Below are 18,606 nucleotides of genomic sequence, written 5' to 3' on the forward strand. Positions count from 1 at the left end.
ACATGCATGTGCACACACATTCACCTACACTCAGGTGTACATGAATGTGCACACACACTCACCTGCACTCAGGTGTACATGCATGTGCACACACACTTACTTCAAAAAAAAAATTGAAGGGATGGAGATGGCTCAGTGGTTCAGAGGGCCTGAGTCGGGTTCTCAGCACACATGTCAGGTGGCCCATACTATCTGTAATCCAACTGCAGGGGCATTGGATGGCTCTGAGGGCACCCATACTCACATGCATGTACCCCCACATGGACATACATACCTACACATAACCAAAAATAATAATAAACCTTTAAAAAACAAAAGATGCTTAATTTTTTTTTCAAGATAGGGTTTTTCTGTGTAGTCCTGATTGTTCTGGAACTAGCTAGCTCTGTAAACCAGGCTGGCCCCAAATTTACAGAGATTTACCTACCTTTGCCTCCTCAGTGCTGGGATTAAAGGCGTACACCACCACAGCCTGGCTTTAAAAGATTTTAAAATAAGGCTCCCACAGACAAAACCACAGAAACTATCTGTCTTAGCTAGAGTTTATATTGCTGAGGAGACACCATGACCACAGCAACTCTTATAAAGAAAATACTTAGTGGGGACGGCTTGCTTACAGTTTCGGAGGCTTGGTCTGTTATAAAAATGGCGGGGAGCATGGCAGCATGCAGGTACTGAAGCTACATCTTTTGACTCAGAGGCAACAGGAAGTAGACTGGCCATCACGCTGAATGAAGCTTGAGAAAACAGACCTCACAGTCTGCCCCAGAGTGATGCGCTTCCTCCAGCAAGGCCAAGCCTCTGAACATTGCCACTCCCTTGGGGGGTCACTTTCTTTCAAAGCACCACACTGTCAGATCTCTGTTTTTATTTGGATAATGTCAACCCGCTTGGGAAAGAACTCATTTGTCTAAGAAGACAATGCCGGTTGAATAAATTAAATCTCTGACCAAAAACGGAGACCGCCCTCTTTGCTGAGGGAAGTCAAACGCAGCGTTAGACATGCTGCCATCACCTGACCCCACCTGCTGGACAAGGCTGAGGCTGGAGGTCACGCACACACAACTATGTCTCTGGGCCAACACATAGTAGACTGGTAGCAGGATGTCTAGGGCATCTGGGGCCAAAAGGGGATCTGGAGAGAGATGGAGACAGAGCCGAAGAAGACAGTCAGCGTGTAAACTACTTAGTGGGTCTTATAACAGGACTTCCCCCACCTGTTAGGAGCAACAGTATAAACAAGGATGGACTCCAAGCAGCTATCAGCTCCAAGACACAGCTGCCAGCATGTCACCAGCAAGGCTTTACTGCTTTTTCAGTTGGGTGGTGGAAATCATGTGATTTGCACCCATCCACACTCACGTGGACAGGTTTATGGGACCAGACCCAGGCTGGGGCAGGAAGCTCAGAGCAGCGTCACATAGACATCTTTTCCCTGAGAGATTCCATTTGCCCCTCGACACCAAGGAGTATAAGACAGCAGAGCCATGAAAGGTGACTTGAGCCACTATTGCTCCACCCGTTCCCCTGCTGCCTGGTAGCAGCAGGCATCCCTCGGCACCTCAGAGCTTATTCCCCTGCCTGCTCAATCTTCTCCGAGCACAGCTAAACCCTGCAGTCCGGCTGGGTACACCGTGTTAGACGTGACGCACACTTCGGGGCCTTTACAGTCGCTGTTCCCTCTGTCTGTTCTTTTTCTGTCAAGATGTCCCTTCTCAGCAGTGACTTCCCTGGCCACTGTTTAAATCCAGCTCCCCCCCGCCCCCGTTCTCCCTCCCTGCTTGCTCTCCAGTTGCCTGGTGTCCGGGTGGTTTGCCTCACTCCCATAACGTAGCCCCATGAAGCAAGGGCGCACATCCATCTCATTCACTGACAGAGCCGCAACATGGAGCACAGGAGCAGGCACAAACCGGATACCTAAGTTTCTATGGAATGAATGAATGAATGAATGAATGAATGAAGCACCACTCGCCCTGTGGCGGGCAACGTGGGAAAAGTGCTCTGCCCTGAAACGCCACCTGACAGAGAAGACTGCAGTGCCATCCAGGAAAGATTACAATGTCCAGTGCAATACCAGGTGGGCATGACAGAACACACCCAGCTGGTCAGGGCAGGGCCCTCAGTCATCCAGCAGTGACACCTGAGCAGTCTTCCTCATTTCACGGCCAATGATTTGACACCATAAAGACCTATTTACTGAGTCAAGAGTTAGCAGAGCTAACCCAGGGAAAACAACACCACCCTCAGGGTCCTGTGTGAGGCCAGGGTAGTAGCCCCCACTAATGCCAGGTAGTGGGCCAGACGAGAAATCTTCGTGTTTGAAACACAAGCCCTGTGCCAGGAGACAGCATAGACTAGAGCGTGGAGTGGGACTCTGCCTGGGCTATTCCAACTCTACCCCGAAAACGCCTGTCCACCTGAGTCTCACAGGGAATCTCTCCCACTCCAGCTCCTCCTGACCCTCACCTAAAATAAATACACTGACCGAAAATTCCCAAACCCTGCAAGGCAAAATTCACTATGAAGAAACCATAGGCACAGGAGGCTATCAAAAGGGACTGCCGCCCCCCAAACAAGGCACTCCTCACCATCACGAGCGTGGAGATGACAAAGGAGTAGAGAGAAAGAGCCTCCCAGGACAGCGAAAGGCTAGAAGATGCCAGCCAGCCTTAGACCTAGATCAGACGGGAACCCTTGCCAACCCCATGCAATTGCCCTGTAGAGCTTCCCACACACACAAAGACGGTGCAAACCACTCTGGTCCCTTGAACTTCAGTCTTTCCTCCTTCCCTGGCTAAAAGTCCTTTCCAAGGACAGGCTCCAGGCAGTCTGTCCAGTAAGATCTCCCTTGGGGCAAAGGTCAGCCTTTCCAATTTGCTTATCTGGCCTGGCTAGTAAACCATCTCTGCCCGGAAGGCCAGTCTTATCACTCAGGTTTTACTCAGGTCCTTACACCTAAACCCAGAACCCAAAACTCCAGACTGGTTTCCACCAGGCAGCCAACCCAACCAAGCTGAGCTGCTTAGGTGCACCAGCCCCATGTTCTTCACCAGCGTACTCCGCTCCTACAAGTCACTCTGTTCTCAACCTCAAAGTATTCACAAGAACTGGCCCGAGCGTTCAAGATAGTTGGGAAGTGTCAGATTAGATCCAGGAACTCAATGTTCCCGGGAGGGCAAGGACGTGTCCCACGTAAATTTTCCTAGGTATTTAACTTTGCATTCAATGAGCAGGTTAAAGTCTGGGTGCCACAGACCAGAACCTAGTGAGGGGGGGGGCTGAATCAGGAGATCTCGGCTAGTGAGAGTGGGTTGAGGAGACAGCCCACAGCAGAGGTCTTAGCAGTCCTAAAGCCCTCCCCACAGAGATTCCTTTCCCTAGCAATCAGAGAAACACATCTTTCTCCCGGGGAGGGCCCTGGAAATTGGCATAGGGAATGAGGAAACCCAAGCAATTATCACCTGCCTCCTGCTCGGTGAAGGGAGGCAGAGGTTTACGGAGATCACCAGATCCAGTGGAACGTGGGGCCCACTTCAAAAGGAATGCAAGAAGCACACAGCAGGACTCCCCGCCCCGCCCCGCCCCCAAATCCCTCGGCTCCTTTGAGGAGGTCTATAAATCAATGGACTCAGGCGAGACCCTCCGAGTCCGGGGACGAGTCATTTCCAGCTCTTTGGGAAAAAGCAGGTCCAGAAGTGGGAATGGAGAGGTGTGACGATGGTATGGAACACGGTCTAGGGCTGTGTGGGAACCAGGTATACAGAGGCTGAGATGCTAGGCCCTGGGAGACACTTGTCGCAGCAGAGAAGCAGTTGGGTCAACTTACACCGAGGTGGACTGTAGGCTTTTAGAGGGCTCAAGGACGTAAGCCGGCAGCCTGAGCACACCTCCACCCAAAGCAGCGTCGCTCTGAGGGTAGGCAGGTCCTGTCTCAAATCCCTAACTGGCTGGCTCTGTCTTCAGACCCTTCAGATACCCCGGGAGAGAGGAACAGCAAAAAACAGGCTCCGCGCTGTCGCCACCACCTACGGAAAAACTTCGCCATGCACAGCTCTCTAGGGAAGCAGCCCAGCCAAAAGCAGGACGCTGATGTGTGTGTCTGGGGTGGAGAGGGGGAGCACAAGCCCCCTTCCAGCCCCACCAAATCCCCCTAAAGCACTTCTGCAAACAGTGCCGTAGGGAGTGCAGTCACCCTGCTCGGGCACCAAGCTGGTACCGCTCATGCACCCACCTGGGCGCTGGGCGGTGGGCCCCGGAGCGGACAGAGGGGTCAGTGGCTTCGCCTTTGAGCCCCCGCCAGACAGCGCAGGTACCCCGATCTCCCCGGTCGGCGTGGAGAGGGTAGATGCGACCGACGGATCCTCCAACTTCCAGCTCCCGGATCCAGGCCAGGTGAGTCCCGAGGCCGCCACTTACCTGGCATCCGGAAGCCGGCGGGGTGCGCATCCCCCGACCGGCCGCGGATCGGGCTGCTGCAGATGGAATAGAAGCCAGGCGCCAGTCGAGTCGGGTCGGGTAGGGCGCGCAGGGACCAAGCCAGCACCGTCCTCCGAAAACAATCCGGGAGGCGCGCTGCTCCGCACCAGTGGAAGCCGCCGGTCCCGCCTCCGCCTGCACCCGTTGCCGGGAGACCCGCGTGGGCCGAAGGGGCTCTTTGTATCAAAGCTGCCGTGACATCACGAGGCGCCGGTGCTGCCGAGGCTCTGGCTGCAGGGCCTGCGTGCAGGGGGCGGGTCCTGAGGCCCGGCGGTCTGGGAACCCGAGCCGCGGGGGCGGGGCCCAGGTAGCCCCGCCCACCCAAGGTAAGGGGCAGGTGGCGGAGGCGGTATCCGCCAATGGCCGTAGGATTGGCGCCTCGGTGGGTGGAGCTCGCTCGAGCGTGCAGTTGCAGCAGCCGGGGTAGGGGGATTCCGGCCGGGATCAAAGAAGACCAGAGTTTGCGCTTACGCTCCCGCCGGCTCAGTGCAGCGTCACGGACGTCACTACTGGGCGAGATTCAGGCAGCACTGCCCAACCGGCTCAAGCTCAGGAAGGAAAGGCTGCCAAACCCGGCCCCAACCCACCACCAGCTGGAGTCTGATTTGGTTAGCCTCAGACCTACCAACAACTTTTCTCCCTTCACGCCAAGGAAAGCTACCCATAGTTATTCCAGCACCAAGATACAAGTGGCAACAAAACGAGCGAACACAACATAAAGTTGAGCTTACATCAGAAACGCTACTCTCTCAGGCCTTCATATCACTCAAGATTAAAAGGAGGCAGAAATGTTAGGACTAAAGCAAAACAGCAAACGTTAAGAACGCAGCTTCCCTTCAACTTGACAGTGTCTTACACAACTGGAGAAAACAGATTACTTTCCTAACTGACAGGCCCCAAGCTACCTTCTGAGGTCTTACTGGTCTACAAAATGATGCAAGCAAGCACTTGGGTATGGTTGGAATGGGCAGGGTGGCTTCACATCACACACACACACCACACACACACCATACACACGCGCACACACACAACATACCACACACACACCATACACGTGCACACACACACACACACACGCGCACACACACACACACACTCCTCTTTCTGCTGCTTGCCCACATGCTCTGTTAGTGTTTCCCAACCTCCAGGTCTTATACCAGATATTTACATTACAATTCACAACAGTAGCAAAACTATAGTTATGAAGTAGCAACAAAAACAAGTTTATGGTTGGGGTCCAACAGCATGAGGAACTGTGTTAAAGGAAGGTGAGACCCACCGCTCTAGTCCTCTATTCTCAACCCCTTTCTCAACACTGCACGTCCTGCAGTAAATTCCCAGTTACCTCTCTATTTACCTGATCAAAGCCCACTAGAGCTGCAGCTTTGCTTGGACAGCCTTAGGTCTGTGAGTGGGAACTTCCTGGTAAGGTCTGCGAGGGGGGAAATTCCATCCCCTGAGGCCTTCTCTAAATTTATGTCTTGTAGTTTCTATATGACCTTTGGAACTGTGCTCAAGACACCACCGACTGTTTCTTACACTCCCCTCTGTCCAGCCCCACAGTCCTGGGTGGGCAGAGTCAATGAACTGAATCTTAGCTCTGGAGGAAGGCAGACCTGGGTTTGAGGCCTGCTTGTCTGCTCTTTGTCCTGGGAGTTCCCATTACCTTTCTGAAAGAGGGGAACGCCACAGTCCACTGCCTGGCTTGCTGTGTACTCTCTTGCAGGGCGCACACTGAATGTTAAGCCCTAGGCAAAGGCAGGACTCTCAAATACTGAGACCCAGGCTCAGCAGGCTCCAGTGGTGTCAGGTGTGGCTAAATTCAGGCGACCTACCCTGGCTTGCCTTTGTTTCCAAGGCCCATATTCTGGACTACTCCAGAGAGCAGAACCCAAGGCAAGTGTTCCTCCTGAGTCTCTACTGCCATTCAACAAAAACAGTGAGAGAAAATGAGAGCTGGCAAGTCCCTCCCGGCCCACCCCAAGCCAGGAGACCCAGCCATGGCTTTTAAAACATTTGAAATCACTGGTCCAGTTAAGCATACACTCTTTTCTAAGTTTCCCTGTCCAGATAACGTATTTAAGAATTCTACAGAGTGGATGGTGTCGGTGGGGTCCTCTTTGTTTTTCTCACAGGAAGAGGGTTATTGGTCCTGAAAACCAAAGTGAGCCTGGACATGGTAGTTTATGCCAATAACCCCAACAGAGTCTGAGGCTGGAGGATTGCCACAAGTTTGGGGGCAGTCTGTGCTACAGAGTGAGACATTTTCTCAACAACAATGAAACCAAAAGGCCAAGTGCTGGGGTGCTGGGACGCCTTGAACACTGCTGCCGCCTTCGGTTCAGCACCAGGAAGTTGCCCAATATGCGGGAGCCTCAGTTTCTTCCTCTGTAAAATCGAAATAAGACGCTTCCTCTTTCAGGTATGAGCTCCGGGTGAGATGGTGAAGTACCTGTCCAATGCAATGCCTGTCATACTTCAGCATTCCGTTACCCCATACCCCACACTGACAGCCCCTGTTGCCTGCCCCGGCAGCACTTGCCAGCTGTCTAACTCAGTCTTAGCTCTGTGGGCCCCAGAACCAAGGGCCATGGCTAAAAGCCCCTGGGCAAACTGAGTTTAGCTCATATATACACTCAAGAGAACACTGGTAAGACATTTCAGGATTTCAGAGGTAACAATGATGGGCATTTTAGATTGGACCAGTGTTTTGTTTTGTTTTTTTTAACTTTTTGTGTTTGTTTGTTTTGGTCTTTTTGAGAAAGCATTTTTTTTCTGGCTGTCCTGGAACTCACTCTGTAGATCCTACTGGCTTCAGACTCAGAGATCTGCCTCCAGAGTCCTAAGACTAAAGGGGTACACCACTGCTGCCCAGCAATTGTAAACATTTTTAAATGTTAGGAAGATCAAAATAAAATCAAAAAGACCTTAGCGTAGAGTCTGAGATGTCAGACACTCACCTCAGGAAATAGAAGCCATTGTTAACTATATGAAGGGTTAACAACCAAAAAGCTTCAGGCAGTCTGAGAAACTCACTCCGTGGGCACTTAGGAGCAGGGAGGCCCAGACTACGGTCAGCACGCCAGGGAAATGCCCGATGCAGATGCCAATGTGATAAGGACCTCCACTGAAATGTATGACCTTGGGAAAGCTGAAGACGGGTCTGCAGTCAAGAATCTTCCAAAATTCCCCTTTCTGCACACTCTTCACTCCCTGAGCAGTCTGGTTAAAGAACAGTTCTGCTCCTCACCTCCACTAACCCCATCCAACTCTATCCTGATGGCAAAGGGTTGAGAGGAGAGCAGGGAGGAACCGAAAAGGTTTGTGGGGGAATTTACCCCTAACTTCCCGGAGAGACTTGCCACCTGCCAGCAGGGTTCAAGGGACCAATGATATTGAGGTGGAGGTGCTAACTGGACTGAGTGCCTTTAAGGATTGAATAACATGTGGAGACCCAGGAGTTCAGGCAAATCTCCGTGTCCCTGTTCAAAGGGTTTAAGGGCTGTAGTGCATTGTATGAAAGCCCAGCACTTGGGAGGTAGAAGCAGAAGGACAAAGAGTTCAAGGTTATCCTCAGCTAAAACAGTGAGTGTAAAGCCAGCTGGGGCCACCCTGTACTCTAACGCAAAAAACAAATATAAACAAAACCATAACAAAACACCTATAATGCCAGGCATGGAAGCGGACGCCTATCACTTCAATTTACAGAAGGTGGAGGCAGAGGATCAGCCTCAGCTACATAGTTTGAGAACAGCCTGTGCTACATGACATTGTCTCAAAACAATAGCAGCAGCAAAGCCCAGTATGGTGCAAGCCTGGTTTATGTAATAATTCTAGGCCAGCCAAGGTTGCACCATGAGACTGTCTCAAACAGACCAAAATAAAGACAATCAGACAACATCAAAACCCCACAGAGAACAAGTCTGAAGGAGTTAACAGAAAGGAGCTGGGGATGTGGCACCACCGGAAGACATCTTGTCTAGCATGCCCAAAGTACTGATTCAGTACCCAGCAAGAGTGAACTAACAGGAAATATAGTTCTTCTCCTCAGCAGAGCACCCTGCTCTTGTCTTTGAGGCTAGGGATATCAGGTAGGTGTCTTAGTAGACCGGTCCTTTAAGTATGTTTTACATATTGCGGAGTCAAACTGTATTAAGGCAAGAAAACTCTTCTGCCTCTTTTATGGGCAGGGAGACTGAGGCTCAGAGGGGGCTGGGGCGTTTCCAAACCACACAGGGAGATGTGCACTAAACATCATCTCCTTCCTGCTCTGGTTTGGCTGAAAGCAAGATGAGCAGGGATGAGGAGGGGCAGGGATGGGGAGGGGCAGGGATGGGGAGTGGCAGGGAGCCGCCTTTCCCAGCCTGCTAGTCTAGCGGCCCGAGTCTCCTAAAGGAGCTCACTTTCTTTTTCTTTTCTTTTTTGAGACAGGGTTTCTCTGTGTAACACCTCTAGTTGTAGACTAGACTGGCCTCGAACTCACAAGAGATCCACCTGCCTCTGCCTCCTGAGGGCTGGGATTAAAGGCGTGTGCCACCACTGCCTGACTTTCTTTTTGAGGAGAAACAAATTCAAACCAAATCCTCTTCCAGAGAGTGTATCCAAGAATAACTTTTGGATGGCCTAACCACTCTGAAGAGTGATTCTTTTTGTCATGGGACCAACTTTCCTGTGGGTGTGGGCACACCATACTCCCATGAGTTGGATGTCTGAGTTGGTAGAGGCTGACAGAGAAAACATCAGTGAGCAGGATGGTCAGTTTGGGTTAGAACATTCCTCCTAACCTAGAACCACGTTTTCTCCACTGCCAGCATCCCACAGCTCACTGGACGCAGGGAAGGGGCACCTTACTCACTGTTAACACAACCCCGACCCCAGCAACCGATGCCTGCCACCCTTAGCTGAGCGAGCAGAGAACAGCTGGATGCTGACAGCAATCGGAAACAGTCCCCTAAGTCTGGCCTCAGGGGTCTCAAATTCGGTTCTCTGATCCTCCCTGGGTTCAGTGGAAACTCTGCCTGAGAAGAGATGAAGGCAATTGATGAGAGGGGAGTGGCTCCGTGGTTAAGAGTGCAGAGGACCCAGCTCAGCTCCCAGCACCTGCATCAGGAAGCCTACGACTGTCTGTAACTCAGGCTCCAGGGATCCAATGCCCTCTTCTAGACTAGAGGGCACCGGTACTCACACGTACATATCACACACAGATACATACATACATAACTTTAAAAGGAAAATAAACCCACCCTACTTCACAAAGCTGCCTTCTGACTTCTGCATGCACTTGGTGGCACATGCGACCCAGCGTCACGTACATACTTACAGTGGAAACAAACAAACAAGTAAAGAAATAAATGGTCAACAAGACAGCTCATACAGTAAAGTCACTTGCCTCTGCCTCCCTGGGTGCTAAGATTAAAGGCATGCACCACCACCATCGGGCTCCAATGACATTTCTTAAGATAAAAACAATAAAAGAGTTTCAGTTTCGCTTCTATCTTTTTGACATATGGTCTTCCATGTGAGGTCACATTTATAACCTCTTCTCCAGGCTCACCACACCCTGAAAGCAACCCCAGGTCGGGAATAGTTTCACTCCTCCCTGCTGTCCAGTCCACCTGTGACAGGCAGGATCTTAGCCAGGTTTGCCCTTCCCCCTCCTAGCTTCAGTCTCTCTGTGATGGACTTCAGTCACTTCAAATTAGAACTGTCAACATCAGTCACGCTGGGCCACATGAGTGGGTTGCTTCTGTCAACACACACACACCCTGGACATGGCTCCTGTTCAATAGTGTGGCCGTGCAGCAAAACCTGCTGGGATTGTACCAATGCTCCTGTCCTCTGTCACCTCTCTCAGAGGTTCCTAGAGTACACACACTTAGAAAGTGCCAGCTGTGACTCAAGTCTCAGCTTCCAGTCCCAGAACACAGTGACTGTACAGTGGCCTAGGAAAAGGAGAGAGGAACAAGCAGACCCACAGGAGCCTAAACAGCAGTGGCCTGTCACCCCAAAAGAAACTTATTTCCAGTCTCCTACTCAAGAAACCTGGGAGGCTCCGGAAGTCTGAGCCCTTCCTCTTTATCGGGTTTGTGCCAAGCTGGCACAGACCTAGCCTCTACCTGGGAAGCAGGACCATCCTCTCTCCTGCTCCCAAGCCTTGGTCAGCTCTCCCAGGTCCATAAAGCCTTCCCTGAAAAGTTGGGGCTGGATAGGGGGATTCCTCCACCTCCACACCCTCTGCTACCCCAGGGATAGACCTTGCAACAAGTGTCTGTCCTCTGTGGCCATCGGGTCCTCAGGTCAGGCCCCTCCTAATGTCTGGCTGGATCCTGAGCAGTTTGGGTGGGACCAGGTCTTCAGGACACCAGCTCCATGTTCTTTCTTCCTTTTCTTTCTTTTCTTTTCTTTTCTTTTCTTTTCTTTTCTTTTCTTTTCTTTTTGGCAGAGTGTCACTATGTAACTTTAGCTGGCCTTTCCTGGAATGTGCTATGTAGAAAAGGCTAGCCCCTAATGCATAGAAAGCTGCCTGCCTCTGCCTCCCAAGTGCTAGGACTAAAGGCATGGGCCACCATGCTGGGCCTGTAGCTCCGGTGCCCACGTGAAGAGTGGGTTTTCTGAGTCATTCAAACCCGACAGGAGGGGATGATGGTGAGCAAAGCCAGGCTTCCTCTTTGACACACATCTCTGAGTCACACAGTCACCCGAGAAGAGATGGCTGGGGAAGGGAGAGAGACAGGGTTCCTTTTGATTCAGAATTGGGAGGACTAGAAGGGAATGTCCTTCCCTCCCTTTGGTGACTTCAGGCAACTGCACACCACACTCACGGCAGTGTAAACACTTCCCAGACGTACTTCTCACCTCCCCCTGGCCCGGGGTAGTAGGGATAGGTCAATTCACTGCCAGCTTGTAGAAGCAGTGGACCCTGACCCGCCCTGCTCACTGAATCACTCAGAGCCTACGACTGCCCACTGGCTGCTTTCAATTTAATGCAAACGGAAAGAGACAGATGCTCATGGCCCTGGGTAAAAATGTTCAGGTGAGTCTGTGGACGGGAAGCGTGTGATCACGGCAGAAGGCATCACTGTTCCTTCACTCCTGCCTAACGGATGAAGATGTCCAATGTGCCCGATGCTCCTGTGGGTCTTGTGGGCACCGCTGAGAGTAGTACAATGTCTCAGCTGGGTGCTCCAGAACTGGCACTGTACCAGGGAAGTCAGGCTAGCAAGCTCGTGCTCTGAAGAGAAGGGTCAAGGTCAGTGTGGGCCACATCGTGAGTGCTAGGGCTATGGCCTAAAACCTGTCTTCAAAACAACAGTGACACCAGCACATAAAAGGAGGGAGAGGAGGGAGGAGGAAGGAAGGAAGGAAACAGGGGGGAGGGGTGGCAATGTAGGAACAGATAAAGAGGCTCTGGGGTGCAAAGATTATCAGCCCCAGGATTTAGGCAATTTTTGGTTTTGCGTCTGGAAAGGGTCACTGTGTACCTCCTTGCTGCCTTGACAATTGTTACTCGGCCATCATCAGGGGCTGCTGCTAGCCTCTTTCCCTTCAGCTACAATTCTGGCAGAGGCCAGGCCTTCTTTACCTTTGCCCCTCTCTCATCAGCAACCCACCACAGGGCCAGGGCTGGGCATATGGGTCCTCAAGGACTCTGTGCAGCCACCCAGGGGTGTAGGGCTTGTGAGACATGAGTGGTCTCTGGGCCTGGCTCAGCTACACAATGGCCCCCAGGGCAAGCCAAGTACTGAGAGCCAGAAAGTGCTGAGGGGTAGCTCAGTATAGAGCACTTAGCTTGAATGTGCCAGGCCCTAGGTTCAATCCCCACTTTTCAAGAACAAAGTCTCAAAAGGGGTGGCTTGTCAAAAAATAAAAATAAAAAGAGGAAATAGGTGGGAAATTGACGCCTACATAAAAGAAATGGCTCACTCATAATAACAAAGCTTGGTGGAGGTGATGGGAGCAGACTGAGAACATTGCTTTATTATCAAATGCTTGGTCCCTTCTGGCTAAGGGGAAAGCTCCTGTTAATCCTGCAGAACTCCACTGAGCTGTGACCTCCAGGTAACGACTCTCTGTCTGGTCGTGAGGAGGAGGACTCCCTGGATCATGGTCTCTATGCCTGAGGCACCAGGTCTGAGGCTGTGATGAAGACAATGTGTACTGGCCCTGATCAGGTCCCTGGGCGCTCAGGCTTCAATTCCCAAGGACAAGGGCCATATCCCTGGCTGTCTTTGAACTCCAGTCCCTCATGTGTCTGGGACAGAGGATCACTTACACATGTGGAGAGCAGAAGGTGTGGGTTAGCAGAACCTTCTGGAGGGTTCCTAAGATGCTTATCCCTAGGCTTTTGTGTTTGGTTGGGACGGGGGTTTCTCTGTGTGACAGCCCTGGCTATCCTGGAACTCTGTACACCAGGCTGGCTTTGAACTCACAGAGATCTGCCTGCCTCTGCCTCCTGAGTGCTGTGATTAAAGGCGTGTGCCACTACTGCCCCGCTCTCTAGGCTTTTTGAGATAGAGTCTTGCAGTGTAACTCACGCTGACGGCAACCCTATGATGATCCTGTTGCCTGTCTCCTGAGTGTAGGCTTGTGATTCATGCCCAGCTTCAAGACATTTGAAAGGAGACAGCTGAGCGTATTAAAGAGACCTCCTTCCAGACCCAAAGGCCTTTTCCCAGAACAGATCTGGGAGACCCCCTCTGTCCCATGGGGCCTGGACCCCAGTAAGGATAATTTCCTTTTTTTAAGTATTGTTGTTTGTTTTTAAGACAGAGTTTCTCTGGGACTTGCTATGTAGACCAGGCTGGCCTCCAGTTAGTCCACAGAGATCACCCGCCTCTGCCTCCCAGGCATGGGATTAAAGGGTGTGTACCACCACACCCAGCCTCCGGCAGCTGATTCTTAACAAGAACCACCAATTATTGCCCGTCTGCTGCGTGCCTCCCTCTCCGCGCTCCTCGCTCTCACCAGCTACCCCTCAGCTGTCACTGGGTCCACACCACAGGTGAGGAAGAGTGGAGTGGTAAGGCCTGGGGACAGAGCTGAGACCTGCCTCTGATCTGCCTGGGCCAGGAGGGCTTCCGCTTCACTCTGTCACCTGTACAGCAGGAGTCCACTGTCCAGCTCAGGGGCTTTTCACAGTGCCGCTCACACCAGGTCTTGGGGAGATGCCCACACAGACCTCAGCTGAGCCCCTCCTCAGTCCCATGAATGGACGAGGCTCTCTGACACCCCTTAGCATGTTCCTGAAATTCTAGCTATCTGCTTCATTCTCGGCCCAAACTGAGATCCTCCGCAAGGGACGGACACTCCCGAGGAGCTGTCTTAGGAAAACGCACATGCGCGCGCACTCACACACCCAACAACTTCTGCTGGATATGGATGGGTGTAGACTGGATTTTCAGATCAGAAGACACTAAAAGGCTTATAATTCCACTCTGAAAGCAAGCAAGTCCCTCAAAATTGTCTCCTTAATCACATCTGTGGAAAACACCCCAAGCCACGGCAGACAGATGAAAGCAACAGGCCTGTAGGCCGGCCAAGACCCAGCATCAGTAAGGCAGAGAGCCTGGAGCAACTCCAGGAGGGCCCAATGCCACCAGTTTATTTGGGCCTGCCCAATCTATCCCTGGATAAACAGAGGGACAGGCTGGTGTGGGGACCAGGGCTGGCCTCTCTCCTCTCGGCACACACACAAGTCCTTTGTGGCCTCTCTGCCAGGGCTGGGCTCAGCAGAGGAAAAGCAAAGCCGCCTGCCTGGCCTCGGGACACTGAGCCACTGTGTTCAGGTGGAAACTGGAGAGGCTGAGCCCAGAGGAGGCCCTTTGCGGGGAGGAGGGTGCCCTAAAAAGAAGCTGTCTTCAGGCCAGGCTTCCTGCTTTCCCAACTTAACCACAAGGCTACATTCATAGGGGTGAGGCCCCCTGGCATCCACTCTGCTCAGGCTACAGCCCCCAACAGCACAGTTGCAGACTACCTGTACTTCCCTAGGTTCTCAGCTTGGGGGTCTCACCTGAAAGGCAGGGCAGATGGCAGCTCAGTCCCCTGGTGTTATTCTGTTTTTGTTTCCTCTTTGGTTGCCTTAAGTCTTCCATGATTGAGCCACCTCTCCTGCTCATTTGTTTGCTTTTGAGGCCTCGTGTATTCTAGGCTGGTTTTAAACTGGATATGTAACTGGGATAAATCTTCAACTCCTTATGCTCCTGCCACCTCCTGAGTGTGAAGATTCCAGGGATGCACTGCGGTGTCCAGTCTTATGTGGGCTGAGAGTGGAACCCAGGAGCCTTGTGCACACTAGCCAAGCGTTCTACTGACTGAGTTACATCCCCAGCCTCTGTTTTATTTTATTTTCATTTTGCTTGGCTAAAACAGGACTTTTAAATCCTGACCCTCCTGGTGCAGCTTCCCAAAGTGCTGGATTGACAGGCACACACCACCGTATCCGGCCCCTCTCATTATTAGCGGTGGTTGCACTTTCTAGAAAGTTGCCACCAGCCCTGAATCAGCGGATACCAACTTCTGCGATGACCCAGAAATCTTCAACACCTGAGCCCCCTGGAGGTACAGACTTCCCCCTGTGCCTGCCTCAGTTCGATGGTCTGCCTCGGGCTTCAAACCCCATCCTTCTCTTTTTCCCTGGGGATGGGGTGTCTTGTCTGGCCTGTGGCTTTACATCCCATTGCGTGTTGATGGCCAGTCTGGACCTCTGCCCTGAGCTCCAGATCCCTGCACCCAGCTGCTTGGAGGAAGTTGTTGGGGTGTCCTAGCCATCAGACCGTAGAAAGCAGGAGGCAGAGGACTTCAGGGGATCTCACAGGGCCCCAGAGTAGGAATGATCTTGCCAAGTGGTACAAAAAAGAAACAAGGAGGTAGAAGTTTTGTATCTCTCTTGGCCAGCCATGAAAGGCAGAGGGCTCCAGGAGTGGCCCCTAGGGTGGGCCTACGATAGCGCACACTTCTGAAGACAGGAGAATGAAGGCCTGGAACCCACAGGGGTCTGAATGACTGCTTCCACTTGTTGATAACATGGCCCCAGTATCTGAGAGGCATCCAAAGGGAACATGTCCACATACCAGATGCCTAGTGTCCCCCAAAAGCTGCCATGTCCCTCGGCCCCACTCCCACTGCACCTAGCTAGCTAACTACACAGGCATTTACACAGTTTTCATTGAGTGACCAGCCCACTCTCAGCCTCTCTCAGCCTCTCTCAGCAGGTCTGTACTTAACGGCTGTCACCACTGTAGACCAAGCTACTAGCCTCTCAACACAAATTTTAAAAATACATATTGCATGTAAGCTACATCTATAGCACAACAACTACAGCGGGAGAGTTATTACCATGTCACACAACCCTGCCATCCCGAAAGCAACTCTGCTCTTGAAGCAGAGTCCCTTAGATTCACTCCTATTAGCTCCGGCCACAGGCTGGGCATCAGCTCCTTAGACTAGTTCATCCTGTCTACCACCTCTCTCCACCACTTCCACACCCGTTCCTGGGAACCCTTCTGTTCTCTGTCTCTACATGGCCGACCTTCTCCTGTCATGGTGTTGTGCATCAAGGCCCAGGTCTTACACATGTTAGGGAATATTCCACCACTGAGCTACACCCTAGCCCCAACCTTTAAAATATTTTTCATGATTTTGAATTATGTGTCTATGTGTTTGTGTGTGGGTATGTGCAGAGTGCTGGTGTCTGAGGTGGCCAGAAGCACCCTGACACCCCTTATCTAATACCAGAGTTACAGGCACTTGTGAGCTGCCCGACATAGGTGCTGGGAACCAAACTCAGGTTCTCTGTAAGAGCAGCAATTGTGCTTAACTGTTAAGCCATTTCGCTCACAGAAGGAACATTCAGGGTCAGGTTCCAAACACATGGTAGCTGGTGGCTGGAACAGCATTTGCTGTCCAGCCCTCCTGCTAGGTAGCAACTTTCTCATGGTACCTCATGAGAGCTACTATCAACTTCCCCTTTGCTGGCCGATGGGAACCTTAGGGAGAGGCTTGTTCCTTGGTTACTGTTTGCTGGGACTCACTGTAGGCTCGGTGCTGCTCTGAGCACAGGCTATCATAGCCCTTCTGAGGTGAGACTACAAAGGCAGGGGTGGAGGGTGCTGTGTGTGTGTTCAGTGTCACTCCAGCCGGAGAGGTGATGGTGATGAAAGTGAGTGCTTCCCAGAAGCTGACTGCAGGGGCTGGAAGGAGCTTGGTATTAGTTAGCCTGCTCTACCTTCTTGGTCCACCAGGCAAGGTGCAGCTGGCTGCGTCTTCAGTGCAAGTTCCTCAAGCTTCAGCTCCACACCTCTCAAGTGCGTGAGAGGGGCCCTGCCAGTGTGTTCCTGTACAAAACTAGGCTATGCCGCAACGCCTTGCCTTCAAAGAGCTTCCGGTTCCATCCCATGTGGATGTACCTGAGGATATACCATTCTTCCCATGGGCATATACCCACCAGAGGACATGCAAGGCCAGGATGCTAGCCTGCCTATCTTCCAAGCCCTTTCCACTCTGCACAGCAGAAGGAGCCCTGGATAGGGTCAATATGCAGTTGCCCAGGGAGCGCCTTTGCAGTTGGGTAGCCTTCTGTGAAGAGGGAGGGAGAACCTCTGATCAGAAGGGTCCCAAGTCCCGAGTCCCGAGAGTTTGGCATCAGAACCCCGCTAGATCTGAGCCCTGACTCTCACCCCAGACATATTGTATGTTCTTCCAGTCTCTGGAGGCACCATGCCATGGAAGGCACCACTCACCCCAAATAAACCTGCTTTCTGTCACCTTCCCCTTCCTGGACCCCTCCTTTGGGGCCCCATGGCCCAGTCGGTGTCTAAGAATACCAGGCTGGGGCAAACAAGAGCTGGCACGCTCTCCGTGAGGGCAGGCTCTCCCTTGGCCATTTGCAAGGGGCCAGTTCGGCTGCCCAGGCATTCAATTTCCTTCATTAGAATGGGCCCCGAGCTGGCTGCCACTGACCTCTGGCCCCATTCCATCACAGCGGGGATGAAAGCAGAGGAAAAAGGTCGCAAAGGAGCAGCTGGGATGGGGAGAGCAGTGGGCAGTGGGTGCAGTGTGGGACGCTCCACGGGCAGCCCAAAGAGACAGGACACAAAGCCCTTTCCGAGGGCCATCAGGGACGAGCTCACAAAGGTGGCCCTCCACCAAGTACAGCAGGAGAGCCCGTCAGAAGAGACAGTGAAGGCAGAGGGAGAAAGTGAGACCCCAGGAGTCCCAGCTCTGAGCTGAGGGTCCCGGTGGCACCCACCCAGCGCCAGACAGGACGCTTAAGGTTCACAGGCCGCTTAGACCAAAGGCAAAGATTCCAAGTGTGAATTCTTCCAGAAACTGGGGAAGTTTTGTGTGTCGGTGCACATTAGCATAACAAACGGCCGGCTTTCTAGACTGAGGGTGGCAGCTTCCCGTGGGGCCTCCTGTCCCTGAGGGACATTCAGACCCCTGGGAAGCTGAGTGCCACTCTAGACAGCTCCTGTTTTCTCTAGACGGCTCCGGCCTGGCGAATGGGATTGGGAATTTATCTGAGCCCGTGGTGTGTGTGGCCAGCAACAAGAAGACGGGGAGTGTGGAGGGTCTTTCAAGGCCACGCTGTGCTAAACCATCAGCTGAGCTGCAGCTGGCCAGCAGGGGTGCGGTGGTGCACACACACACACACACACACACACACACACAGGGGCCACTTGCCAGAAGGGCAGCCGACTGAATAGCTTTACCAGACGGTGGGTGGGTAACCTTGGGAAAATCTCTTCACCTCTCTCAGCCTCACAACAGGCTCAACAGGCAGGTGGAATCCTAGCAACTCAGGAGGCTGAGGCAGTTCACGGCTAGCTTGGGCTACAGAGAGAAAGCCTGTTTTAAAACACCAAAAGAACAGCAGATCTCTGTGAGTATGAGGCCAACCTGGTCTACAAGAGAGCCAAGGCTACACAGAGAAAATCAGCTCGAAATAAATAAATAAAATAATTCTTTAAGATTAACATTTTAGTGCTTAGGAGATGACTCAGCAGATTAAGAATACTTTTCTTTTCTTTTCTTTTTTTTTGGTTTTTCGAGACAGGGTTTCTCTGTGGCTTTGAAGCCTGTCCTGGAACTAGCTCTGTAGACCAGGCTGGCCTCGAACTCACAGAGATCCAC

At 52.2% G+C, this 18,606-nt stretch overlaps 1 protein-coding gene across 3 annotated transcripts in view; it reads right to left on the minus strand.

Moving 5' to 3' along the window:
* Rab11fip4 (RAB11 family interacting protein 4) overlaps positions 1-18,606 on the minus strand; it is an 80,924-nt gene that overhangs the window by 36,095 nt on the left and 26,223 nt on the right. Inside the window, exon 1 of one of the 3 annotated variants that reach the window (XM_013347278.2) lies at positions 4,417-4,812. The exons of the other annotated variants lie outside the window; for them this stretch is intronic. Coding sequence (XP_013202732.1) covers positions 4,417-4,446 — 30 coding nt within the window. The 5' untranslated portion in view covers positions 4,447-4,812. Of the gene's footprint in view, positions 1-4,416; positions 4,813-18,606 lie in introns of those variants that run through there. 3 annotated transcript variants of the gene reach the window in all.

This window comes from Microtus ochrogaster, chromosome 7, assembly GCF_000317375.1.
Source record: "Microtus ochrogaster isolate Prairie Vole_2 chromosome 7, MicOch1.0, whole genome shotgun sequence".
NCBI lineage: Eukaryota > Metazoa > Chordata > Mammalia > Rodentia > Cricetidae > Microtus > Microtus ochrogaster.